We start from the raw sequence: 25,010 nt of genomic DNA, 5'->3' as shown, positions 1-25,010 counted from the left end.
CCAGAAAAGTCAGAGTGTTCATGTGTCTGTGGTCCTAGAAACACAACCCAGCAGAAACCACAAAATAAAGTGATTACATACAAGAACCGAGCCCAGCAGAGGACCCTTCCACATCAATCCATCAGAGCAGCATGGCTTTCTTGTGCTTATTAGCACATTAAGCACATATGACCTGATTCTGTCATTAAACTTCCAAATGATGTCTAATCCTCTCAGTGGTCATTGCCCACATTTTCTCCTAAACAGAACTGGCATTCCAAAGAGACCAAGCAGTTAAAGCTGTCTTTATGAGAATGCCTCCTCTCTTACTGCCAGGGCCATGAGAGGCTAGAGCTGCAAAGGGGAACAGTAGGTAAGTGGATTCCCTTTTCAATCTATGATGAAGCCAAACTGACTACCACAACAAAGCACAACAGGAGGTAGATGCCAAGGATAATACAGTACAAATTATGGCCAAGATTCCATGTTTCTAGGGCATACTGTTTCTTTAAGTGAACATACACAGAATTGTTCTCAATTACAAAGAATTATAAATCTTCTTCATAACCTATTAATGCAACCATTTTGGAGATTTGGTTTGGCACCATCTAAATCTGATGTGTGCTTCTCATAATTAAGAATAAGCAATAACAGTGACAAACATCACACAGCTGTGCAGAGATTGATGTGAACTTTCCTAGGGCACCACTAGGCCCTGGCATGTGTGGCTGCAGCAGCTATATAAAGCTCATGACTTTATGAAACCAAATACAGGGTTTTCCTTTCTGGCTCCCATACTTTTCCAAAGAGGCAGACATACGCACTTTTGTGCAATTTAAACTTGGAGCCGTCCACATTGTAATACTGACTGAAATGCTACGCATCATTTAAACTTAAAAAAAAAAAAGGCATTGACTTATTTTTCTTGGGAAAAAGAAAAACCACAAAGAACTGCCTAGCTTGTTGCTTAACTGCCAAGACTCCTTCTGAAACAAGGCAGGCTACAAAGGAATAAAGTAAGCTGTGTGACCTTGGGTAAGTTACTTTCCGCTTTCCAAGCTTCACCATCTTGCCGTTACCTACAAACTGCAGAAAGTACACTACCAACCCTTCTAAGGTCAGCTGGTTGATTGAGTCTCTGTAGCAACCAGAACTTGCCAACGGTCTGCAACACGAGTAGGTACCCAGTAAGCCATGGACAACCAACCTCTTCCCTGCGCAGACTTGACGAGACCTATGGAAAAGGATGCTGCTATTTCAATTGATTCTAGCTTCCCCGGTTGAGATCACACTGCTGTAAATGGGCGTGCATTTCCAGGAAAACAGCAGACTGACTCAGAAAGATTGCCCAGTAGAGCAAGCCTTCCCAAGGTACCTAGCGTGTTACCTTCGTCTGGACAATGACACAGCAGGCCCCTCACAGATCCAAACAAACATGGCCTGGAAGCCATGTCTCCATTGTTGGTCACATCTCAGAGTTGCAATGTTACCTTTCTCAGGAATACTACGAGTTTAAAAAACTAAGATATATATTTTTTCAATGTGGCTATCCACACAGAAGGAATACAGAAACTGTTTTATAAAACTCCACCGCATGAATAACTGACTGCATAAAAGAAAAAAAAATGCTAACTTTAACCATCAGATCATTTAACTATCAGCACCAATAAAAACAGTTACATGATCAACTCAGACACATCACCTAGCCACATCCATTAACCCAGGACCAGTCCTGGCTCACTGACCTAACACCCCCAAGATTGCCTTGAAGCAAATTCCAACCTAAAGCAAAATCTTTAGGAACCTTCAAGTCACAAGATGGGACTCTACTGCAGAACCACAATTTGAGAATGCTGTAGGCTAGTAGAGCTAATCCTGGTGGTGGGGGCACCGGGGAGCTGCCCATCCGGGGTGTGAGGGAGGGAGAACTAGCCCCACCACTTGTCTGCCATGAGGTGGCTTGGGCAAGGGAAAGATGCCCTCCTCTCCCCCTTAATCTCCACTGCCTGCAGCAGGCAGGAGAGCCAGCCCTGCACCTCACCTGGACAGCACAGCAGAGCTGTCCCTGGCGGTGTGAGCTCAGGTGAACCAGCCCCAAGGGTGTGAGCATGGGAAAGCTGGCCGAGCCCCTTGCTAGCTACGGCATTGCATGATAGCCAGGACAGCGCTGGAGAGCTCGCCCTGCTGGTGGGCTGGTCAGCTGAGCTACCCCCAGGCCCAGATCCAGGGATGTGAGTTGGCCCACCTCAACATCTACCTCATCTATGAACTGCTGGAGTGCATGAAAGGGCTGGCCCTGCAGATCCAAAGCTGCAGGGTCTCCCTGACACAGGCAACAACAGGCGAGTCAAGAGCAGTCCTGCTGAGGCTCCAGTATTGACGGTGTAGCAGAAGCCTTAAACCAGGCTACTGAATGGCTTGGTGCGTTAAGCACCTGCAAGTGAATTTGGGCGCACGCGTGTACTGTATAACACGCTGCAGCTCCCGCAGCAACAGGTTTTGTTTGTTTTGTTTTTACTCATCTTATTTTCTTTGTGGGGGAGGTTGCCAGGGTGGAAGGTGCATACAAAAGGATGGGAAAACATAGGACATGGGCGCATGATGTGAAAGTCACAGAGAATCAGTACAAAGTTCAGAAAACAGAACGCAGTAGGCAGACTGTGTCCACACAGTAACAACTACTTGTTATCGGTTGTCAGCAGGGCGTTCCCTCTGCTGCTGTCTAATGGGGAAAGTGCCAGTACAGCAAGCATCTGGGACACCAGGTGAAAACTAACCCTTATCCAGAATCACTAGGATCTGGAGTTGTCTTTCGTAGGACTAGCTACTGTATCTTAAAGCCCTACAAGTCAGGTGTGAAGACCCCACGGCACACTCACCTGCGGAAAGCCACAGAGCACGCTCTGTGTCTTTTTACAAAGGGGATTTTGAAAAAGGTAAATCAGAAGACAGAGGAGGGAGAAATCTAGACGGGTCATTATGATACAGACACACCCAAGCCCCAGCCAAGCAACAGCATACAGGACAAGAAGAATACGTAAGACTGCACCTTCTCCAGAGAGTTTGGAACCCCAAGTCAGCGCTCGGTGGACTAGGAGTGAGAACAGAAATACGACTCACCAAGCTAATCTCTGACCTCCAGTCACTCTCAAAAGAGTCAGCCAACTGGAAAGTGAAAACAAGGAGTGCTTTTGAGGGACTTTTCATCCAGTGCCAAATCAACCCAGTGACATGAGACCGTGTGACATGGAATTGACTCAGCCTGTTCTGCGCACACTCTTCTCGACTCCCATGCTTCCCTGTGAAGTCAATACCGCACTGTCAGACACAGGTTACTTTTACTGACACAAGCGTGCATACATCTGCACCCATTCAGAGTGTAGCAATTAGAACAGGGCAATCAGCATTTCTATCACAGGATTTTTAGTCCCTGTGCTGGGAACTGACACACTTCACCTACCAAAGAAGACAACATCCATGAAGGAGAAATGGGGTCTCATCCTCAGTCCTGCCCCAACAGTTCCTTGCTGTCGCTCTTAGCTGACATCCAGTTTGCAGGGAAGAGCAACGAGGGCAGGCCTGACTCTGCTGCTGGGAAGCCATTTTTTAAACTGACAGAAAACATCCCCTTGGGGATATCGGGTGGCCCACTGTGTTCAGACTGCACGAAAATATACAGATGCTACTTGAAGGCCTTCTAGGACTCTGGGATTCGACATGTGCTGTGCGAACATGCGCACTAACAACCTGTCAACACAATCCTGGGTCTGGGGTTTGAGCAACGCGGCACCCACTGCTGCATCTGTGACCCCCACAGGGAAAGACAGCATGAGGAAGCCTGAGAATGGCCTTCTCCTCGGCTCTATCACTGCCCCTATGACCCAACGAACTCAGCTGTGAGGGCAACTGCCCACTGCACCTCTGTGTTTTTCCAGTAAGTATCCCAGGAGTGTGATCTTTCTTCAAGACCTTGACACAATGAGAAAACAGGACAGCAGGCTTTACTGGGAAGGTGTCTAACTAAGGCAGGCCAATATGGAGACCTACTTCACTCAGCAATTCTGCTCACTCTGACTTTTAGTGAAACAAAACCCAGAAGATCAGCAGAAACCTAGGAGACCCAGACTGGCATGTTCCTCTAGGATGCATGAGCAAATACTGTCAATCTTTAGGTTAGCCACAGTCTGGCAAGAATTTACTAGTCAAAACATTTCATTTTGACCAAGGACAGTCGTGTTTGCCATTGTAAACACTATTGGGGTGGGGCCCAATGACAGTGTGTGCTTAGCATGCATGATGATTTGAGCTCCAACATGGAAAAACTGTTTAAGATGGTAGATGTTATCAGGGTGCAGAGGTGCACTCCTGTAATCCTAACACTTGAGGAGGCAGAAGCAGGCAGATGTTGATGAGTACAAGGCCAGCTTGATCTACAAAGCAAGTCTAGAGCAGCCAAGGCTACACAGAAAAACTCTGAGAAGGAGGAGGAAGAGGAAAAGGAGGAAGGGGAGGAGGAGGAAAAAAGAAAATGGATGTTATAATGCTAAGATAACATATGCTATCAGTTGTCCCTAACTAAATGCAACACTGGCTGGAAAAGAAAATCCAGAAGGCTTCCATTGAACTCACCCTGACGAAATCTGATGGGACCAGGGTGACCTTTCTTCCTATTTGTTTTTATGAGTGTGTGCTTTGTCCACATGTACGTCTGTGCAGCATGTGTGCCTAATGCTCATGGAGGCCAGAAGGCGGCATCAGAACACCCAGGAATGCAGATACAGATGGTCATGAGCCACTACACGGGTCCTGAGACTCAAACCCAGGTCCTCTAGAAAACCAGTGCTCTTAACAGCTTAGCCATCTGTCTCACCCTCCGAAGGTAAACTTGTCAATTTGCCCAAGCCCATTTACTACGGCTTTCCCAGATTCCCAGAAGGCTGGGCACAAAAACAACAACAAAAATACAAAGAGGTTTTCTTCATTATTCTATCCATTAGGTTGAAACCTAAAAGGACTGCCAAACTGTTGTTCATCTATCTCAGTGTGCTTCTACCTTCCGTGGCCAAACTGAAGACTTGTGAGTGCAATGAGAGATTTCCCCATGGCTGGTGCTCCTGATGAGGAAGACAGGAGTCAGACCAGTAGCATCCCAATACTCTCCCATCAGACTCCTGAAGAGCCATGATATGTAAGAGCAAAAGACTAAAATTGCAGAGTTCAGAGAAATTTCCTTGAATGCAGCAGCCATTCATGGATTTTTAGGTTACAGGTTTCCTCTCAGGCCTAGGGTGCTCTCTCCTGAGATTCCCTGAGACTCCTGAAATAACATACACAAGCCTTGAATGTACCATACGACTTTCGGAAGCTAGAACCCAAAACTTTCATTACATTTTCAGAGTGACTATGGATATAGTGAAGCTTCAGGACATGGAGGAAAGATGTCAGATGTCAGAGAGGTCAACTAGTCACAGAGCAACACAGGAGAGAGAACTCAGAAGAGAGATGGAGACCCTGGAAAACCATCACCCAGAAGAGACCTTTATGCATGGACTGTGCAAGCAGCAGAGTACTAGGAGAAAAGAGGGGGATGGGAGGAGAGATGGTGTCAATGTTTTAATCTTCTGCTTTAAACCTTGGGCTGAAAAGATAAGAACTGAAAGGGAGGGCTGGAAACGCTTGGTTGTTAAAGACTAGTAGGCTGGCAACCCCAAAAAGATCAGACCTGAAAGACAGTGCTCCTATGTTCTAGGCATAAAATTGTGGGACTCAGGGTCAGGTTTGGAAGAGGTCCAGGTTTGGAATGTTTTCAAGGACCAGTTTTCACCTAAAGCCATGTGATCAGACTCTTTATGTCACACAGGACATACATAAAGCTACACAAATAAGAGTAATATATTTTGTTATAGTTTACAATTGAGCTAAATCAAAACTGTTGAAGAACCTATTCAAGAGAATGAACAAAACTGTAGGTGTCTCACACTCACCCAGTCTGAAGGATGATCTGCTTGTAATAAAACCTTAGCAAATCAAAGGAAGTAAAAATATGATTTGAGTCAAAGGAATCAGCAGGAACTCAAGAATACCTTGATGAGTACCTGGGGGTCATCAGCCATCAAGGATACAGCCTTCCACTTTCAGCCCACTCAGAGGAGCTCCGACCCTGGGCTCCCTGTCTTCCCATTATACCTGAGATCTACCACGGAGAATCCTTCAGTCTGGGCGCCCAAGAGCGACCCACACTAACAAGCCCAGTTTCTCTATAGCCAGACTCCAACCTTCTTAGAGGAGAAGTACTATGACTCAGCCTAGATTCCACTGACTGATGGCACTGCGTCTAGCCCAGTGGTGACTAGCAGACCTAGAAAAGAGGGGACCAAAACTCACAAACACTAACGGAGAAGCTCACGTCCACAGTGAGCGGGTCTTAAGAGGCAGTAAAAATATAAGTTCCGAACTACTGTAAGACACTACACAAGTAGGAGGACACAGAGGTTTAAAAAAAGAAAAAGAAGTAGTTACGAGTTGAAAGTTTTCTCTCAGCTTTGCACACACAGGGGTGACAGGGAAGGGCCGGGGTAAAAGAAGGCTATGTTTGTAGATTTCAACGGTATGCGGACTGTGTGAGCATCCCCAGAGAGAACGTGCAGTCTGAAACGCCCCGCCACACATTAGTGTGACATGCAAAACCTTTAAATTTTGCAGCAGTTCTGTGTCTGTACTTTTAGATTAGAGTTCAGAACTAGTAAAGCCTATGTAAGTATCTCAATATCCACAAAATTATAAAATCTGAAACCTGAAACACTCCTGAGCCTAAGCATTCTTGGTAAGAACTGTTTAATCTGTACATTAGTGCCCTTTTATTATTTTATTTATTATTATAAAATGTTCATGAAAAGTGTGTAACTCATTTTCAAGACTTGCTTATAGTTTCACAAACTTAAAAAAATTCATCTTATATTTTACTGCTGCAGTATTTCATGTTTTTCTTATTCTACTTAGAATGTATGGTGTAACTTCAGATTTCTGGAAACATTATCAGGCCTCATGTAGGTGATTTAATGTGACCCACAACTAGTTTAAATCTGTTTTTTAAGATCAATTTAGGCTAATCGAACCCACTAAGCAATTAAGTTTAAAAAAAAAAAAAAAGAGAGAGAGAAGAAAACAGAAGGCCAGAGAGTCACCTGGGAAACTACACTGTCCTGGGTTTGAATCCTAGCAATTCCATAAGTACATGACCTTCAGCAAGTTCTTAATTCAATCCCCACTGGTGACCTATAGACAACTGAACATTTGAACATCTGTCGGAGTTACTGAGCAGGACAGTAACCGAGATGGTGACGTCACATACCTAACGGAGGGGTGCGCTGAGGAAATTGCAGGTAAACTATCATCACATCAGCCGTGCGGGTGATAAGGAATGAGGCAGGCGACGGGAATCAAGGCCAGCCAGACGTGGAGTGGAGAGGGTATGGAGTGTCCATCACACTGAGGCATTAAGGGAAAGAGAAGGAAGAGAGAAAAGGCGGCCGGGAAGGAGTTCCTTTTTCTCTATGACCTACTCATTCTGAAACCACTTAATCTCTTGGTTTTCGCAAAATACAAATTTCTACATTTTTTAAAATGTAACTGTCCAGACATTTATCAGAGTTACAGAACAGGCTTTAAAGGACAAAAATGGTTTTAAATGTCAGCTCAGCCACTTTCCACTTTCTACTCAAGTCTGACTGCGCCTTGTTTTCCATGTGTGAACAGTGCTAAGGTGCAGGACAGCTAACCCTGTCCTGGCTACTCAAGGGTAGTCTTCGGTTACTCCTGTTGGACAGATGAGCCCGCTGGCAGTGAGGCAGCGGGGACACATGGAGAGCAAGAGCGCCACAGTTTGGAAAAGCAGAGTCCTACGCGAGGAACTCCCTTTTGGCACCCCTGATGACTTTCTATACACTGTTTCAATGAAACTCCGTAAAGGAGCTGAGCTAGCCCCGGCATCCCCTGTGGGCTCTGAAACTGTTATCCCGATCCTGGCTCCGGTGGTTCTGAGAAGACGCTCCAGCTTTGTTTTACAGAGAAAACGAAGCACAAGCCCAGGGGAGGAAATCCACCCTCACAATAACCTTCCCTACAATAAAGGCCCCTGGCAATACCTCTCCAGCTGCCCGAACCCACACTCCACACCCTCAGTCCTATTTCCCTTTCCAAGCACTCCCGGCGCTGGGAGTACAAACAACCCACAAATGAGATGAGAGAGGGTTCACGTTCCACACCGTCGCTTTTCAGTCTCTATGGGAAACGGCTCTGAGGACAGGTCTTTGGAGCTCCACAACTCCAGACACTTCTGCAGAGAATTTCCGGGTAGGCAAGGCCTCAGAGGTCAAAGGTCAGCAAGCTTTACTCTAACCCTGCTCCAGTCTCATCTCCAACAACTGACCTTCTTCCTTTGCTCCGCTGAAAGTGCACCCCTGGCAAGCTGGTCCCCCTGTGCAAAGAGCACTCGCAAGACAACAGAGAACTTGCCCTCCTTAACTGCAGCCCTCCCCTTCTCTGGAGGGAAGCACCACGCCGGTGCTTTCTCTACACTGGGCCCCACCTACTTCAGAATGACTCCTTCCTCCCAGAGCTTCTCCTCTCAAACTACCTTGCTCCCCTGGGAAAGGGCACCCTAGGAGGCTCTTTCCATGCCCTGGCTCCTGGCTGCCCAGAACAGAATGGGGAATATGTTTTCCTTCTCACCTTACAAGCAAGAGAAAAGATTTCCTGTACTTTGAAAGCCTTTTAAAAAGGCATGTCTGAATGTAAGCCCCAAGCATGGAGCAGTCAACACCAGAGACACACATTCATGAAATGGGGGTATCCGAAAAGTATTACATACGTGTCCAGTTTTAATATTCTGGTGATGATGTTCAGTGGCTGCCGGGAAACACAGTCGGCTGTGGTATGTGGGGCTCCATGGGTATTGGGATGTGAGAATGCTTGAGCCCTCTCAATAAAGCGCCAAAGTGTTTATATCCGACATGAGCACCACCTCCCTGAGTCACAGCGACATCGCCCACCTTCCTGACACAATGCAAACGCTACTCACAAAGTCATTGCCCAGTCCTGTTTAGGTCCTAATGACGACGGACAGTAAACACGTCCACACACCTCTCCAGTGCCTTCCAGGACAGGGCAGCACCTGTGATACAGAAGGTGACCTAGACACACCCCCCTGTTTGTCCTCTTCTGTTCTTTATGATGAGGGCAGGGTGTCGGCTGATGGGAGACTTCATGATATGCATTCCCACCCAGGAAAAGAAATATCAGAGCATAGGATAAAAACTTCTAGAAAGGACAGACACATTCCACACTGGGCACGATCAGTACAAATGATCTCTACTTCAAACCAAGAAAAAGCTAATACAGCCCAGTCCTCATTTGCTTTCTGTTGCTGTGATCAAACACTGACGAATGAACTCTTAGGAAAAAAGCATTTATTTGCCCACAGGTTTCACCCCATCATTGGGGGAGGCCAAGGAAGGCTACAGGGCAGAAGCTTAGAAACCACTGAGGAACCGGCTTGCTCAGGAACCTCTCTTATCCAGCCCAGGCCGGCCTGCCTCAGGATGTCAAAGAGCACCCTGAGTTAGCCCTTCAGCATCAATTAGTAATTAGGAAAATGCCTCAGAGGCATGACACTGGCCAGCCTGATGGAAACAATTCCTCAAGGTGAGTCCTTCCTCCCAGGCATGTCTAGGTTTGGGTCACACAGACCTAAGATAAAACCAGGCAGCACAAGCTTTGTCGTTCCAAACGCTAGCACACTTAGACAGTTGGCGTCGAAAATGAGATGAGCATGGCTGCTTGAACACCTCTTTCCCTGTTCTCTGGCCTTCGCCAACTGTCTCACAAGCTGCCAAGAGCATCCTCATCAACAGCGAGTTGTATGTGAACAAGGGTTTAATTGTCCCTGGGCACCCTGGGTTCTAGACAAACCACAAGGCATACAGGCCAGTCCTAGGACAAACGCCAAGACCTCCAGCCCCTACAAGACTCAATGACATACTTGGGCAAACTGAAATACCACAGGAGGCTCAGGTCAACCCAAACCACTCCATCTCACTGGAAAGTCAATTGAGACACTCAACACGCTAACTAGAACCTGGATTGCAGTCCTAATTATCCATAGGCTGATGGGGCGGGGAGTAGCCTCATGCCTTACTTCACATGGCGCCATTCTCTACAGCATTAACATGAAATGGAAAAGCCAAAGAAAGCCAGCCTAACACTAATGTTTTCTTTGATGTTCTCAAAGTCTCTTTAGGCTCTTCAAGGGTCTTCGAATGGATAGCCGCATTGTAAACCTCCATACATTAAAATGTATGAAATATAATGGCGAGCTCAATGTGAGCAGACACAATGCCTGAGAAGGCTTATTACCAGCCTTCTGTTTCCATTATTATTAGTAGTGGTAGTAGTTTTTCAAGACAGGGTTTCTCTGTGTAGCCCTGGCTGTCCTAGAACTGACTCTGTAGACCAGGCTGGCCTTGAACTCAGAGATCCATCTGCCTCTGCCTCCCAAGTGCTGGGATTGAAGGCGTGAGCCACCATCGCCCGGCTGCACCACTGTTTCTTTAAAGAGTGCCTCACCCCCACACAGGAGCCGACTGGCATTCAGACCATGAGAAATACCAACTAGGTGCACAGCCCTCAGGCACTGCAGACCCTTTGGGTCCTTCCCTCCCACCAGTGCCCTGGCTTCTCCTCCGGCAGTCCTGTGGTGCCGCGTGAGAAACAAAGTAAACCGGTACTGCTTCCATTGATGCACACTGTTGGCCATCCATCAAGCACTGACTAAGACCCTTGCTCCCCACAGGAAGTTCACTCTGCGTGACTCCATGCCACCTGCCATTTCTCGATGTCTCATTTCACAGGCAGCAACTGGCGTGCTTGACCACAGTCTTTCATGGCCTTGACACAAACACGGATCTCTTATGACTTCTCTTTTGTCACTAATACTAAAAGTTTGACATTTTCTCAAGGACAGTGCTCTTATTCTAGCAATGAAAAACAAAGCATTCGGCATCAAACACTCTCAGTGCAATCCCAAGCACCCTCATCTGGCTGTGTCCCCATGAACAAGCTCATCTCTCACAGGAGACATTCAGAGTCTGTACCTGTGTAGACAGTGTCACATACACTGATGAAATCAGGTGTTAGGCGTGTGATCATGTGTTCCTGAACACATCACAATTTGGGTATTTGCTGGTTTACTTCTTGGTGCATGTGTGTGCCGAGGGGTGGGGGGGGGGGCATGTATAATACAGAACTGAAGCCAGGGCCTCATGTGTGCTAGGTAAATAAGTGTTCTATCACTAAAGCAGCTGTCAAACTCTCTGGGAAGGCTGGCCTAGAACTTGATGCCCATCTGCCTCAGCCTTCTGTCCTATAGGAATGCACAACAATGCTCAGGCTTTGTATCTTTATCATGTTTTTTAACTGTGTGTAAGCACAAAAAGCTCCAACCCCATTAGATGCAAATACCATATTTTAATAAACCAAAAGCCAATCTCACATCCTGGACTATTGCATTCCCTACTTGTAAATTTCCCTCAGTTCTCCCAGGACTAAGTTCACACCTTCCTATGAGACCCTACAAAATAGACAGCAGATTGTGCTGAGTGATGCTTTTCACCCTGACAAGCCCATCTTCTCGACCATGCCCTTGGTACACCTAAGCCCTCCTTCCTGATTGATTATGTTTGTCTCTACTTGCTGTTCCACAGACTCTGAAGCAAGTTTACCTGGAGCCCTGAGCTGTCCTGATACCCTCCAGTGGCACTTTCCCTTGCCCACACCGAGCCAGATTCCCTCTCATATTTATCTTCCTCAAATCACACAACTCTAACTAACACCAGGCACTCAGGAAACAATGCTCTGAATTAAGGTATAACAAGTACATAAAAGTCGTAAGGCCATCGGTGTAAGCACAGTGGGAAAATCCGTGGGAAGTTCAGAGTACCCGTTTTACAATGGAAACACAATTTTCTGTCTTGCAGAGAAAAGAAAACACACTCACCACCCTGATAATGTTTTTGGCCCAGGAACACTCCTTTTAAAACAACATCTTAATGTTTAGTGTGCAAAAGAAACCAAGACATATGGAGTGAGTTTCCTAGCAAGTACATATGGATATTATAAGCAGCAGCAGTGAAGGGGCTGGGAAATGATGATCTCCAAGGCAGATAAACTTGGTCTTTTCCTCACTCCAAAACCCAGCGGGGGCTCCCCTACTTTAACAGCATGGCGGGTTCCTCTTTGCTTTGGTGACTTTCCTATGCTTACCATTTTTTCCCAGTCCTGGGGAAGGAAAATAAGCAGGGAGAGAAAGAAAACACCTTCAAGTCCTCCACGCCACCCCTGTGCGCTCTGCCATGGGCATTGTGCAAACTTCTCTCTCCCATACACTCCCCTCAGGCTGGGCCCCCACACACTGTGGTAACATTTTCCTTCCTCTCAAGCCTTTTTAACCCCTCCCAGCCTCCCTCTCCCCCTGCCCCTGCTTCTTGTTCCTAAATATCTATCTACCAAAGAACCTTCATCCCCACTTCTCTCCAGCCCAATGGAGGTGTGTGGCTGACATGAACACAGACATCATATATATTCTTTACAAATACCCTCGTCGCAGGATTATTCTTCCTTAAAGCAGGGCCTATCTATGACACGCACCCCAGTTAACTGGTCAGAAAAGAAGAAAGTCTGCAACACACAAGGAAAATCAAAAGAAGTCAGGAAGTGAGGAACTGCAGATGAACAAAAGCTGCCACCCCTCCTCAGCCACATTATCCTCCAGCCTCCAGCCTGGCTTATGGAGCTCGCCCCTCTTCTGAGGAAATCTCAGGGTGCTTGGGCCACCTTTCCTGGATAAGCGTAATGACCACCCCTCATCAAAGAGCAAACAGACCATCACGGCAAAGCTTGGCTGGACACAGTGATGAGAACAAGCGAGCACGGGGAGTCTAGCCACAATCTCCATCACAGCTCCTGGATCTGTGGTTCATAGGACATTGTGGAAGGTGGACATGGGAGGGGTCTGAGGGCAGGGCAGCTGGGAGAGGGTGGAGAAAGGAGAGAGTGGGAGCAGAGTGAGGTAATTCTGTTTCAATTAAAAACATATTTTTAAAAAAGAAATCTTAGCACTTTCATTTAGAATAACCACAAACTCTGCTCCACTCTAAACCGCCGCAACTCTGAGAGAGCAGAGAGCTGAGCACACGGCTGCCCTCTTCTGCCTGGCTCGCCAGGGCTGCTCAGAAATCCCCACAAAGCTGCCAACACAGAGAGCCATCCGTGCAGAGCTCCTGCAGAAACATCACATGCCCATTTTCCTGGTAGTGGCACTTTGAATGCCCCTGCCCCAAGAGCAGGGCCCCGAGCGCAGTTCTCACTAATGAACTGCACCTGAGCCCCCTAATTAAGATTGACTATAATGACAGTTGACCTACTGTCACGTTCCAACAATGCATTTTTCTAAAAAATGAACAGTAGCCATCTTTCCAGGTGACTCAGAGCATGCTAATGAGGCTCAGTGACAGTGGGACAGAGCCATAAATAAGGGCATAAATTCACCACCAGAGGCTACCAAAACAGTAAGATTGGATGTACCAAACAAACTGCCTTTATCATGTTAGTGAAATAAGCTGGCAGCTCAGGTACCAAGCTTAACCTGTCAGAACAAATCCACATTCACATTCATCAATACTGCTCCAACGAGTAGCAACTACTCCATCTCCGTCTGTCGTCTCTGTCCCAGCACTCCAGCTCCCACCGGGCGCACAGGGTGCATTCATCCATTTAGTACCCATCCCCAGTATACCTAACGGGCAGCAGGCAAGTAGATAAAAATAAAATCACTGCCCTCAACAGCCCGACAGGGAGAGACAGACAACACCTTAACAAGATGAGCTACAAAGTACCTGGAGCTAAGGTAAGAGTTACAGGGTTAGCCCTCAACATGGTTGCCACCTTCTTCCCAACCAGGAACTCAGCCTCGCCTCCACATCCCAGCCCCTGCCGCAGCCTTGGCAGTTAACACAATCTTAATTTTAACAAAAAAGTCCTTTTAGCACACCGATGAGTGACCGCATGCCTTTAAAGCCCACATGTCCCCTGTGGAGGAGCAGCCGCAGGGAGAGCTAGCGAGGTCATGAACAGAAGAAGTGGGGACCTCCTCGAGGTCTTAAAAGACTCTGGATACTTTTAAAAGTCACATCTTGCCTGGGTTACAGAGCACTGAACAACACCTAAGAGATGGCTTAAAACCAGGATCTCTTCGCCCAGGGCCCACAGATGTGGCAATGCAGTTAGCAATCTGAAACTCTTAGGTCAAGAAGAGGGGCTTTTAACTAGCAGAAGTCTAGCTTTGGCCCCCAAACAGTGCTTTTTTGTTAAAACTGCGTATGTCTTGTTAAGAGTAAATTGTGCCTTGCTCAATCCTAAGCACCTGTCTTTGCTTTTCTTAACTTGTTAACGTGGGGGGGGGGGGGACGGACAGACAGACGGACTTAGTTCTGAGGAGGGGGCGGGAGCAAAGCAGGGCTGGGCACTAAAACCACTCCCTCATACACACCACACACACACATTCTGCAGAGTGACCCACAAAAGTCAGCTGCACCCCAACACACACTGCTATGGAGCAGATGACACACTAGACGAAGTCATACTTAGGTCTGAACTTAGGTACAAAATCGTCTAAAATCTGAAGCGAATCTTCTCCCATGCTCCAGACTGAAGCTCTCCAACACTAACCAGAGGCAAAAGAGATGCATTCTTGTAGGTGAGCAAAGCTCCTGCCCAGCTCATGAGAGTACAATTCTCATGTGCTTCTTATGACAGAAATCTGAAGAGAGAAGGAAGTCTCTCTTCCCTACCTGTCTGTCTGTCCATGGCTCTAATAGGAAGCTAGTCTCTTCCCCACACAGCATGACCATGATCTGCCATGCTTCCCTGTGACCATGCTTCCTAGAAACCTCTGAACCATGGGCCAACCTAAGCCCCTCTTCCTTATAAGCTGACTACCTAAGGTGTTTTGTCACTGCAGCAGAGAGGTGACCAGCAGCTCTCCGGCTCCATGTTATTTCCATTCATTTACTTTCCCTAAGCTAAAAAGTCCGCACTTGGCAGTGGCAGAAGGGGAGCAACTAACACATGAAACTGGGGGAAACTAAAGGCACAAATTAAAATGGTAAACTAGTTGACTAATATTAATTAATTAACTAAATAGTCCATGATCGCATTTGCACTGTCTTCCTTTACATCTGGATACAATGTTTCCTCAATAAAGCAATGAGGCAAGAGGAGGCCGATTCAGGATCAGATTCAGGGAACTCCATCAGAACACTGAGCTGAACGTCAACTTCCTAGGAATAAATTCACAGCAACAACGAGACAGAAAGACAGACTAATAACAAAGCCGTGTACATGTTAACAAGCCAAACACATAAATATTACTGAAGAAGAAATGACAGTGGTACCTTCTCATGGTTTTCAATTAAGATTTCTACGACGATATTCTGAAACTTCAAATCCATGATGGCGGCAACAGTTTCTTCCTGCGGTCTCATCAGAGTTGGTCCAAAGACCACTCCTAAATTTGCCACAGTCATCAGATTCTGCTTCGAGTGATTTGACACGCTACATTGATGAAGAAGGAAAAAACTTAGGTGAGTAGTGACAATTACAGGGCATTCAACATTCTGTAACCTCTCTATTTCCTTAACATACAAAAAGGCAGAAGACTCCAACTGTCCTCAGTGTCTGCCTGTGTGTGAGCACTGAACAAAAGAACAGCCAGCACACACAGGCTGGTTTGGTTTGTCTCCTCCTCCCTCCCCATCTTCCCCTCCCCTCCCCTCCATTCCTCTCTTTCTCCTCAGTTAAAGTAACCAGTCTCCTCAGCCCCTTCCAGGCTCCTTCCACCATGTTACTTTGATTCACTTCATGCCCAGGACAATAGAGCAGCTGACCTAAGACTGGAATCCCCAAGACAGTGAGCCAGCGCTTTCCGTGCTTTCTCAGACTGTGTGACGTGGATGGAAAGCTGACAGCAGTACAGACCTTTCGAAGGTCAAGGAAAATTCTGTGAAAGTGTTCCCACGAGGACAGCCCTCACGCTAGCTAGCTCACTTCTAAGCAACCATTCTTTCAGCAGCCCATTGATCACGTATATATTTACTCAATATTAAACAGACAAGTGGATTTGTGTAGATATATAAAGAATTGTGCAGCTGTCTTGAGTCAACAAATGGAAATTAAAATAGAATTTCCTAAAGTAATCATATTTCATTTCACGAAAATAAGTCATACTGCTTGTCATTTCAGCAAGCATGTCTTCCTCCATAAAACAGACACCTATCATGTTTTAGTTGCACACAGACAAAAGCGGCCTAGGACATTCCTCTTTCCTCAGACCACCATTCCCTTGCTACCACCGATGTCTAGATTCCAATTCACTTCATAGCAATTAGATTTGCTCCACCGTGCCCAGCTCTACATTTTGTTTTTCACAGATGGGAAACATGAATGGACCCATTACTGGACTGAACAAACTTAAAGGGGATCTTCAAGCTCAGCATGAGGTGTGCATGGAACCAAGCTCAATCTGCTAACAGATTTATAATCCTTTTCCACAGCCCGTGTATGAAGCAACATACCCTCCCCTTCACTGCTTTGCTGGCCGTGGTAGTAAGCAAAAAATGACACAGCTTCAAGAGGCATTCTATTTCACCACTCCTGTCCAAAGCACACCAGGAATCAAAAGTCCAGCCTGGTCTTCAGTGCAGCCCTGGCACCGGACAAACACAGCCCAGCTCCAAGAACAGCGCAGGGCACCCGCGACGCTGGGTAAGGTGGGAGGGAAAGAACACTCACTTCGTCAGGTGTTTCACCAAGATATCCAGCATCTCCTTATTCTTCTCTGGCAGTTTGTGTACCAAGAAATGGATGGCATTGACACGGGATTCCGGGCTACCACTTTCTTTTTTAAAAAGGAAAAGAAAAAAAAAATAGTTAATGGAGTACTCAGAATCAAACATATTACCCCTAACTGAGAATTTTAACAGTTTGTCTGTTTAGGACCAGAAAAGATTGAGGTTAACCGGTCTGGTAACTTCGAAAGAAAACTAAAGTATCCGTCTCACCATTACAAGGTCAGAGTGTGCTCTCCACCTTTCAGGACATCCCCACGTGTGCTTCACGTGTGCCTAAACCACGCCTTTCCCCTTGCTTGCCTCTCCCAGGCTGGCGTTAGCAGCACACACAGCTCCAACAGCCACTCCCCCAACCAACCCCCCTTGCAGTGAATTCACAGCTCACTTGACCCTGTCCAGTCTTTAGCAACCAGCAAGAAACACAAGTCCAGTCTCAGCAGCAAACTTCTCTTAGCTACAGGCCCAAATGAATCTCTCCCAAAATATATGCTCAAGTTACCTCATTTAGGCACCTCAGAAGGGGGCAATTCATGGCTTATTTTGGTGACATATGATCACAATGAGAGTAAGAGCACACCGAAAGAAGAAACTGTGTGTTTACTGTGCCTTACCAACAGAAGGCACACAAGCCATGTAGGACCCTCCGAGGAAGTGCTAGGGTGAGTCAGGGCAAAGGGGGAAGGAAGTGCAGGGATAGGGGATCCCTACAATGGATCCTCCTAAAAGGATCCAGTGAGGCAGGGCAAGAAGAGCCAGCACTGGTCCTCTGACTTGTGAGGATTCTAAGGCAAGTGAACTGTCCCTGGGTGACTACAACATTGGCCAACAATGAAAACGCCAGCAAGTGAGAACACATACTTGATTCTCAGTATATGAAAAAAGGACCAGAACTTATAACTAGTTAGCTCTGCAGTATGCAGGAGGCCTCAAACATCAAATATCAAAATACCAGAAGCAAAAGAAATGTTTAACACAGAGGCTTTATATTAAAGTCCACAGATGTCAGTTAAGATAACTGCTTAACAATGGAGAAGATTATTAGTAAGAAGATCATAATTCTAAGTCATTGCTTTGATTTTTAAATAACAAAATAAGAGCAGAAACTCTGAAGTAGTAGTCATAGGCTCCACAGAAATGAAGACTAGTTGTCAAAGAGAGCAATTTTATTATCAAAAATTTAGAACCCTAAAGGCATTGTGATGGAGGACTGCTGGCTCCGAGTGCCCTCACAGTAGCAGCAGCTTCCTACAATAAAACTCCACTTTGTTATTTCAGGATTCAGCACTTACTCAGAAGTACAAACTACAGAAGTTTCCTACGCTCTGGTGATGGAATTCATTTCTAACCATGAACAACATCTGAAAGCTACTTAAAAGAGAGTAGCTCTTCCCACTTCATGCCTCAGCCCCTCCTCCAAAAGCCTACTACAATTCTGTAAACCAACAAACTCCCTCTCTCTCTCTCTCCCTCCCTTCCTTCCTCTTTTCCCATCTCTCTCTATCTCTCTTATACACACACAATTTTTTCTGTTTTTTTAGCTCTTCAACTTATATTGTTTTGACATCAAATCTTCCTATTAATTGTCACTTCCATGAGGTAAAACAGTCCTCCCCACCTCCAAATTTTTTGCTAAATTACCTTATTTTCCATTACTTATGCTATATGTATCTTGTGATATTTTCACTGACATTAGCTGACAAAGAAAAAATATATCATTTTTATCTAGAGCACTTAATTAATCAAACACTAAAGTCCTGTAATGTGCCAGAGACTTAAAGTATACATCAGCATCCACCATACTTCAGTGTCTGTTAGCTTATGATATAATAACAGCAGAGGCTGGGGCATGAGCAAGCCTGTTAGTTTAGCAGAGACACACAGACCAACAGCGTTGTTATTCTAATACGTAAATGACATGTATCAACCATATTGTAATGTGAGGAAGCTACAAGCAGTAACCTTCCAAGCCGTTCCTAGGGGACACACCAGCCTAGTCACATGTAACCAGCGCTGCAGTCCTCCTGTGGTCCTCACCTTCTGTAAAATGAATATAGCCAGCTAAGGGAAACAGGAGCCATTGCATAGGCAAGCCCTGCAATGCCCACATTTCCTACCCTCCCCCCAACACCCCGAGAGAAAAAAACAGAACCCTCTGGATATGCAAATGCGCGCTGGATCCTAAGTTAGTCGCTTCTCATCAGAAACGGCCGTGGTTACTCAGTGTTGCACAGGTAACTTGACTACAGAAATCCCAGTGTTCTAGTTGGAGCAACAGCTGGGAGATGGCTCCAAGTACCCAGCGCCAGGCAGCCAGGATTAAGCTGTCTATCTTAGGCTAAGTCCAATGTGAGTCCAACGCAGGAGGATGGGTTCAGGCTCACCACTGACAAGTCGAAGACTCGGAGTCCAGAGTGTGGACAGTATCACTCTCAAAGGCTCCACAGAGGAAGGCTTCCAGACCGCTGCTAACAGCTTTGCACAGACCATCAAGACGTCTGTGGCCTGTAGTTTCTCATGGACAGGTGCTTTCAGGTCTCTTAGTAAGCCTAGTTAACGAAGTTCAAGGTTCTCAACCTTCTGAAACTGAAAGATGCTTCTCCTATGGTCTCGAAATTTAGTTTCCCTTTTACAGTAAGAAACAAAGATACACATTTTGTAGTGAGCACAAAACCAAATTCTTATCTTTGTGTTATAAACTTGAGAAACTCACGTCCTTGACAAAAAATGATAGCAAATAAACAGAAGAAAGAAAATGAAGGAGGCCAGGAAAAGCCTTCAGACCACTCAGTGAAGGAGAGAAGACACATTGAAAACATCACAAAACAGATGGAAACCACCACACAATGGAAAAGAATTAGTTCCTGTGCCAGTGTGAGGAGCAGTGACAAAGGCTGGCCATGTGGGATCATGTTAGCCATCAGCTGAGCTCACAGACATGGAGCAAGCAAGGTAAGCTATGCTGCTTCCTGTGGAAAATGGGAGCCTAACCACAATCCCAGTTCCCCACTATTTAAAAGGAGACTCATTTTGCTCATTTTGGCCATCTGAATTCTGTAACTGAATTCACTACTTACAATACACAAAAGACCTGAGGATCTACTCCCATGCCCTTTCCCAAGAGGCACCAAGTACAAAGAAAGATACTTGTAAGAAAGGGAAATGAGAAATCAAACTTTGCCCTAACACATTGGACCCCCACATAAACAAAGCCATTTAACACATGTAGTTTTCCTCATTAAATCAGATTGCTGTGGGTCCCTTCCAGCTGCAATTGCACTTAGGTACAAGTTCATGCCAAAAGCTACAGGAGCTACAGTGTTCCTTTACAGTAGTCTTGTTATTCAAATCAGTATGAAAACTATTAGAGCAAGGCCACAAGGCCAGGAAACAAAACACTGAGTCCTGGCCCCACTGCGTGTCAGACCTTATTCCATCTATTCAGTTCTTTGCAATACACAACTAAACAGACCAACGAACCCACCACTCCAGGCTTTACTACCTCCCAATGGGTAGAACTTCCTCATATGGTAAAAGACATTTGACGTTAGGATTCTGAACACTCGATGTTAATCACATGTGGTAATAATTCTCATGACACTAACTTGTGGTGATTTAAAACCTCGTTCCATAATCTTTCTTTCTCCAGAATGCAAAGAATGTTAGCTGCAAGCTGGCACTCTTTGGCTTTTTCCAGGCTCTAAAACGAACAACCTGAAATTGTCCTCCAACTAAATTTAATTTCTTTCCCTTATTTGCCAAAAATGCCACAGGGAGGAAATCAAAATAACTAAGCATTTGCTTGTGTTTTTGCCAAGAATACCTTCCCCCACTTCCTTGATCATACAAGTTCTGTTTTTCAGAATAATTCTGAATTACAACTGTATTCTGGCCTTTCCCAAAAGCTTTCTATGTGTTGTGTACTGCAGCCAACACAGAGATTCTTTCTGCAACAGATTAGGAATCTCTGGAGCCCAGACCTCACAAGAAGGTAACATTTAAAGCCACATTCAAGCAGCAGTGGCACAGGATCCAATCGGATTGCTGTAAATTTTTCCTCAGATTAAACTTTAAAATATAACCAGGTGCAGGGGTGTGTGTGCACAATTTCAGCCACTGTCAGTGCACCTATAAAAACCAGTATTGTGGAATGTAGACAGTAGAGGTGAGTGTTAATTTTACGTAGGGTCTCTGTAACCTAGCAGCTGCTTAGTGCGCCTCAATATCACATTCCTTACCTCTGAAGTCCCTAACCTGAGTGTCCTCAGAATGGTGACGATCACAGACCACAGATAAACACAGAGCTACATGAGAGGCATCCCCAGTCTGTCCCAGCACACACTCTCGCCACACTACAGACGCACAGTGTAATATTCGCACAAACGAATATTACAGTGGGTACCAGGCAGAAAGTATCAAACCTCCAGAATTTGCTACTGGCCCTTTTCATTCATTATACTGTATCTGTGTAATTCACAATAAAGTAGCTTGGGCTTCTGGCATTACCTTATACTACTCCTTCTGTCTGTAATGTCCATAAACATGTGTTTGAAAGTGACACCATCTCCAGACTATCACATCTCCAAATCTGCCATCTTTCCAACCTCCTCCAAGCTGAATACTGGCCTGTTCTGCAGCAGTCTGCTCAGCTAGTTCTAGGTCTCTGTAGTGAAATGAGACGTGATCCACACAGAGCTGGCTCCTGGCGTCGAGCTCTGCTGTGGCCTGACGTGTCTAGTATGTACCAGTGACAAATCAACGACAGGTACCCAGTCATGCCCATCTTCTGTTCGCTTTCTGCGAGGAGGAGGGAGTTTCTGCAGTGACTTCTCCGCTTAACACAGACGCTGCACCATGAAGTTAATGTTTCATGTGGAAACTTTAGTGTGCGCACACCACCAACCACAAATCTCACAGTCTTCGTATATATCCACATTATACTTACTAGCTGGAACAATAAAGTCTCTATGTAACTCATAGGTCATGAGAGGTTCTGGAAGACTCCTGGGGGGAAAAAACACAGCTCAATTACCCAACAAACCCAGACAGGTCATCTCTGAGTTTCTTCACAACACTGTATTAAACTGCTTATACACTTCTGAGCGGACATGGCAGTTCGCCCTACTAGATACCTTTAAATATCAAAAGACACGTAAACCACGTTACTACTAACTGGTATTGCTCCTAGACACTGTCAACTCAAACAACCACAAATTCTTATCAGGTCTAAGCATACAATGTTTCATCTCTAATCTTGGAAAATACCTTTATGAACAGCTAGCTTTACATAGGAGTTGCGCATACTAATGCATTTAACTTAAAATTTTTATAACCAAATATAAGAAGGGAGTTTTGAAAGGCATCTTTAAAATAGTTACCAGAAGAATACATAAAAAATATTAAAAAATAAACCCTCACCTCTTGATATTTCTATTGCAATAGCTTGCCTAAATGCATACAGTGGTTCTCAACCTGTGCACCACAATCCCCTTGAGGCTGCGTATCATACACTTACATTACAACTCAAAACAGTAGCAAAATTACAGTTATAAAGTAGCAATGAAGTCATTTCATGGTTGGGTCACTACAACATAAGAAACTGCAAAAACAATCCTGTACAACAACAGATCATCTGGAGGTATCTCCATCCCTGATCTCAAGCTGTACTACAGAGCAATAGTAATAAAAACTGCATGGTACTGGCATAGAAATAGATCGGTGGATCAATGGAATCGAACAGAAGACCCAAGACCCAGAAATAAACCTACACACCTATGTATACTTGGTATTTGACAAAGAAGCCAAAACCATGCAATAAAAAAAAAACATCTTAAACAAATGGTGCTGGTCTAACTGGATGTCTGCATGTAGAAAAATGCAAATAGATCCATATTTATCACACTGCACAAAACTAAAGTCCAAGTGGATCAAAGACCGCAACATAAAACCAGACACACTAAATCTGTTAGAAGAAAAAGTGGGGAAGAGCCTTGAACTCACTGGCACAAGAGACAACTTCCTGAACAGAACACCAACAGCATAGGCTCTAAGAGCAACAATCAATAAATGGGACCTCATGAAACTGAAAAGCTTCTGTAAAGCAAAGGACACTGTTGTCAGAACAAAACAACAGCCTACAGACTGGAAAAGGATCTTTCCAACCCTGTATCTGACAGAGGGCTAATATCCAGAATATATAAAGAACTCAAGAAGTTAAACAGCAACAAATCAAGTAACCCAATTTAAAAAAAAAAAAAGGGATACAGAGCTAAACAGAGAATTCTCAATAGAGAAATATCGAATAGAGAGAAACACTGCAAGAAATGCTCAACATCCTTAGTGATCAGGAAAATGCAAATCAAAACGAAACAGAGACTTCACCTTACACCCATCACATGGCTAAGATCAAAAACTCAAGTGACAACACATGCTGGAGAAGATGTGGAAAAAGGGGAACCCTCCTCCATTGCTGGTGGGAAAGTAAACTTGTACAACCACTTTGGAAATCAATCTGGCGCTTTCTCAGACAATTAGAAATAGCGCTTCCTCAAGATCCAGCTATATCACTCCTAGGCATATATCCAAAAGTATTTTCAAGTACACAACAAGGACATTTATCAGCAATTAAAACCAAGGAAATCATGAAATTTGCAGGCAAATGGATGGAACTAGAAAAGATCATCCTGAGTGAGGTATCCCAGAAGTAGAAAGACACACATGGTATATATATACTAACTTATAGGTGGATATTAGACATATAATATAGAATAAACATACTAAAATCTGTACACCTAAAGAAGCTAAGATGATCAATCCTCATTCAGAAAGGCAAATGGGACGGACATCGGAAGAGGGAAAAAACAGGGAACAGGACAGGAGCCTACCACAGAGGGCCTCTGAAAGACTCTAACCAGCAGGGTATCAAAGCAGATGCAGAGACTTATAACCAACCTTTGGGCAGAGTGTAGGAAATCATATGAAACAAGGGGGAGATAGAAAGACCTGGAAGGGACAGGAGCTCCTCAAGGAGAACAACAGAACCAAATAATCTGGGCATAGGGGTCTTTTCTGAAACTGATACTCCAACTAAGGACCATGCATGGAGACAGACGTTAGCCCATGGCAGCTCAGTCTCCAAGTGGGTTCCCTAGTAATAGGAACAGAGACTGTGTCTGACATGAACTCAGTGGCTGGCTCTTTAATCACCTCCCCCTGAGGGGAGAGCAGACTTACCAGGTCACAGAGGAAGACAATGCAGCCAGTCCTGATAAGACCTGATAGACTAGGGTCAGGTGGAAGGGGAGAAGGACATCCCCTATCAGGGAACTTGGGGAGGGGCATAGGAGGAAATGAGGGAGGAAAGGTGGGATTGGGAGGGGATGAAGGAGGTAGCTACAGCTGGGATACAAAGTAAATAAACTGTAATTTATAAAAAAAAAAAAATTATTTTTTTAAAAAAAGAAAGTTCTTAAAAAAAGCTCAGATCATATGCAGTACAGTCTCTGACTGCAATAAAAAGGAAGGGGCAGAGGAGATGGTTCAGTGGGCGAAGTGTTTGTGACAAGGACAGCCATATCAAAAGCTGAGTGTGCTATCGTCCAGCTTCCAGCAGAGGCCTGAGCACCATTCTGGGGCTGGCCGACTCCAGGTTCAAAACAGCCTGTCTCAAAAAATAAAGTAGTGACACCCAAAGCCAACCTCTAGTCAGTGTGTGTGCATGCGTGAAGGTGCAGGGAGATTTATTCTGGAACACCTACAAAGAACAAATGAGAAAGAGCATTTACTTCTAAGATGTGGGAATAACTGTAATAAGGGCAATCTCTTTTTAAACGGACAGACACTTCACCTAAGAACATACATGGGTGGTGGTTAAGTTCACACACCAAGGAAAATTTGGACACTGAGAAGTTCACACTAACAGGACAATGAGGTGGCAACACGCACGTATTAGAGTGACTAAAGCAAAAAAGCTGACCACCTTCAGGGAGCAGGACCCTGCACACCATTGGCGGGGAATGCAAAGAAGTGCGTCACATTTGGAGAAGCTGATCAGTTTCCAGAGAGTTAAGCATC

At 45.2% G+C, this 25,010-nt stretch overlaps 1 protein-coding gene across 2 annotated transcripts in view; it reads right to left on the bottom strand.

Moving 5' to 3' along the window:
• Positions 1-25,010, bottom strand: part of Arhgap10 (Rho GTPase activating protein 10) — a 248,703-nt gene that overhangs the window by 63,730 nt on the left and 159,963 nt on the right. For both annotated transcript variants that reach the window (XM_055609092.1, XM_055609093.1), the window contains exons 16-18: positions 21,883-21,941; positions 16,882-16,987; positions 15,486-15,645 (exon numbers count right to left, since the gene is read on the bottom strand). In XM_055609092.1, coding sequence (XP_055465067.1) covers positions 15,486-15,645; positions 16,882-16,987; positions 21,883-21,941 — 325 coding nt within the window. The remainder of the gene's footprint in view (positions 1-15,485; positions 15,646-16,881; positions 16,988-21,882; positions 21,942-25,010) is intronic.

The sequence above is a fragment of the Psammomys obesus genome, unplaced genomic scaffold, assembly GCF_907164565.1.
Source record: "Psammomys obesus unplaced genomic scaffold, mPsaObe1.curated_primary_1811, whole genome shotgun sequence".
Taxonomy (NCBI): Eukaryota; Metazoa; Chordata; class Mammalia; order Rodentia; family Muridae; genus Psammomys; species Psammomys obesus.
Note: the sequence above shows the minus strand (reverse complement) of the source record. Positions and strands in the feature narration are given on the sequence as shown.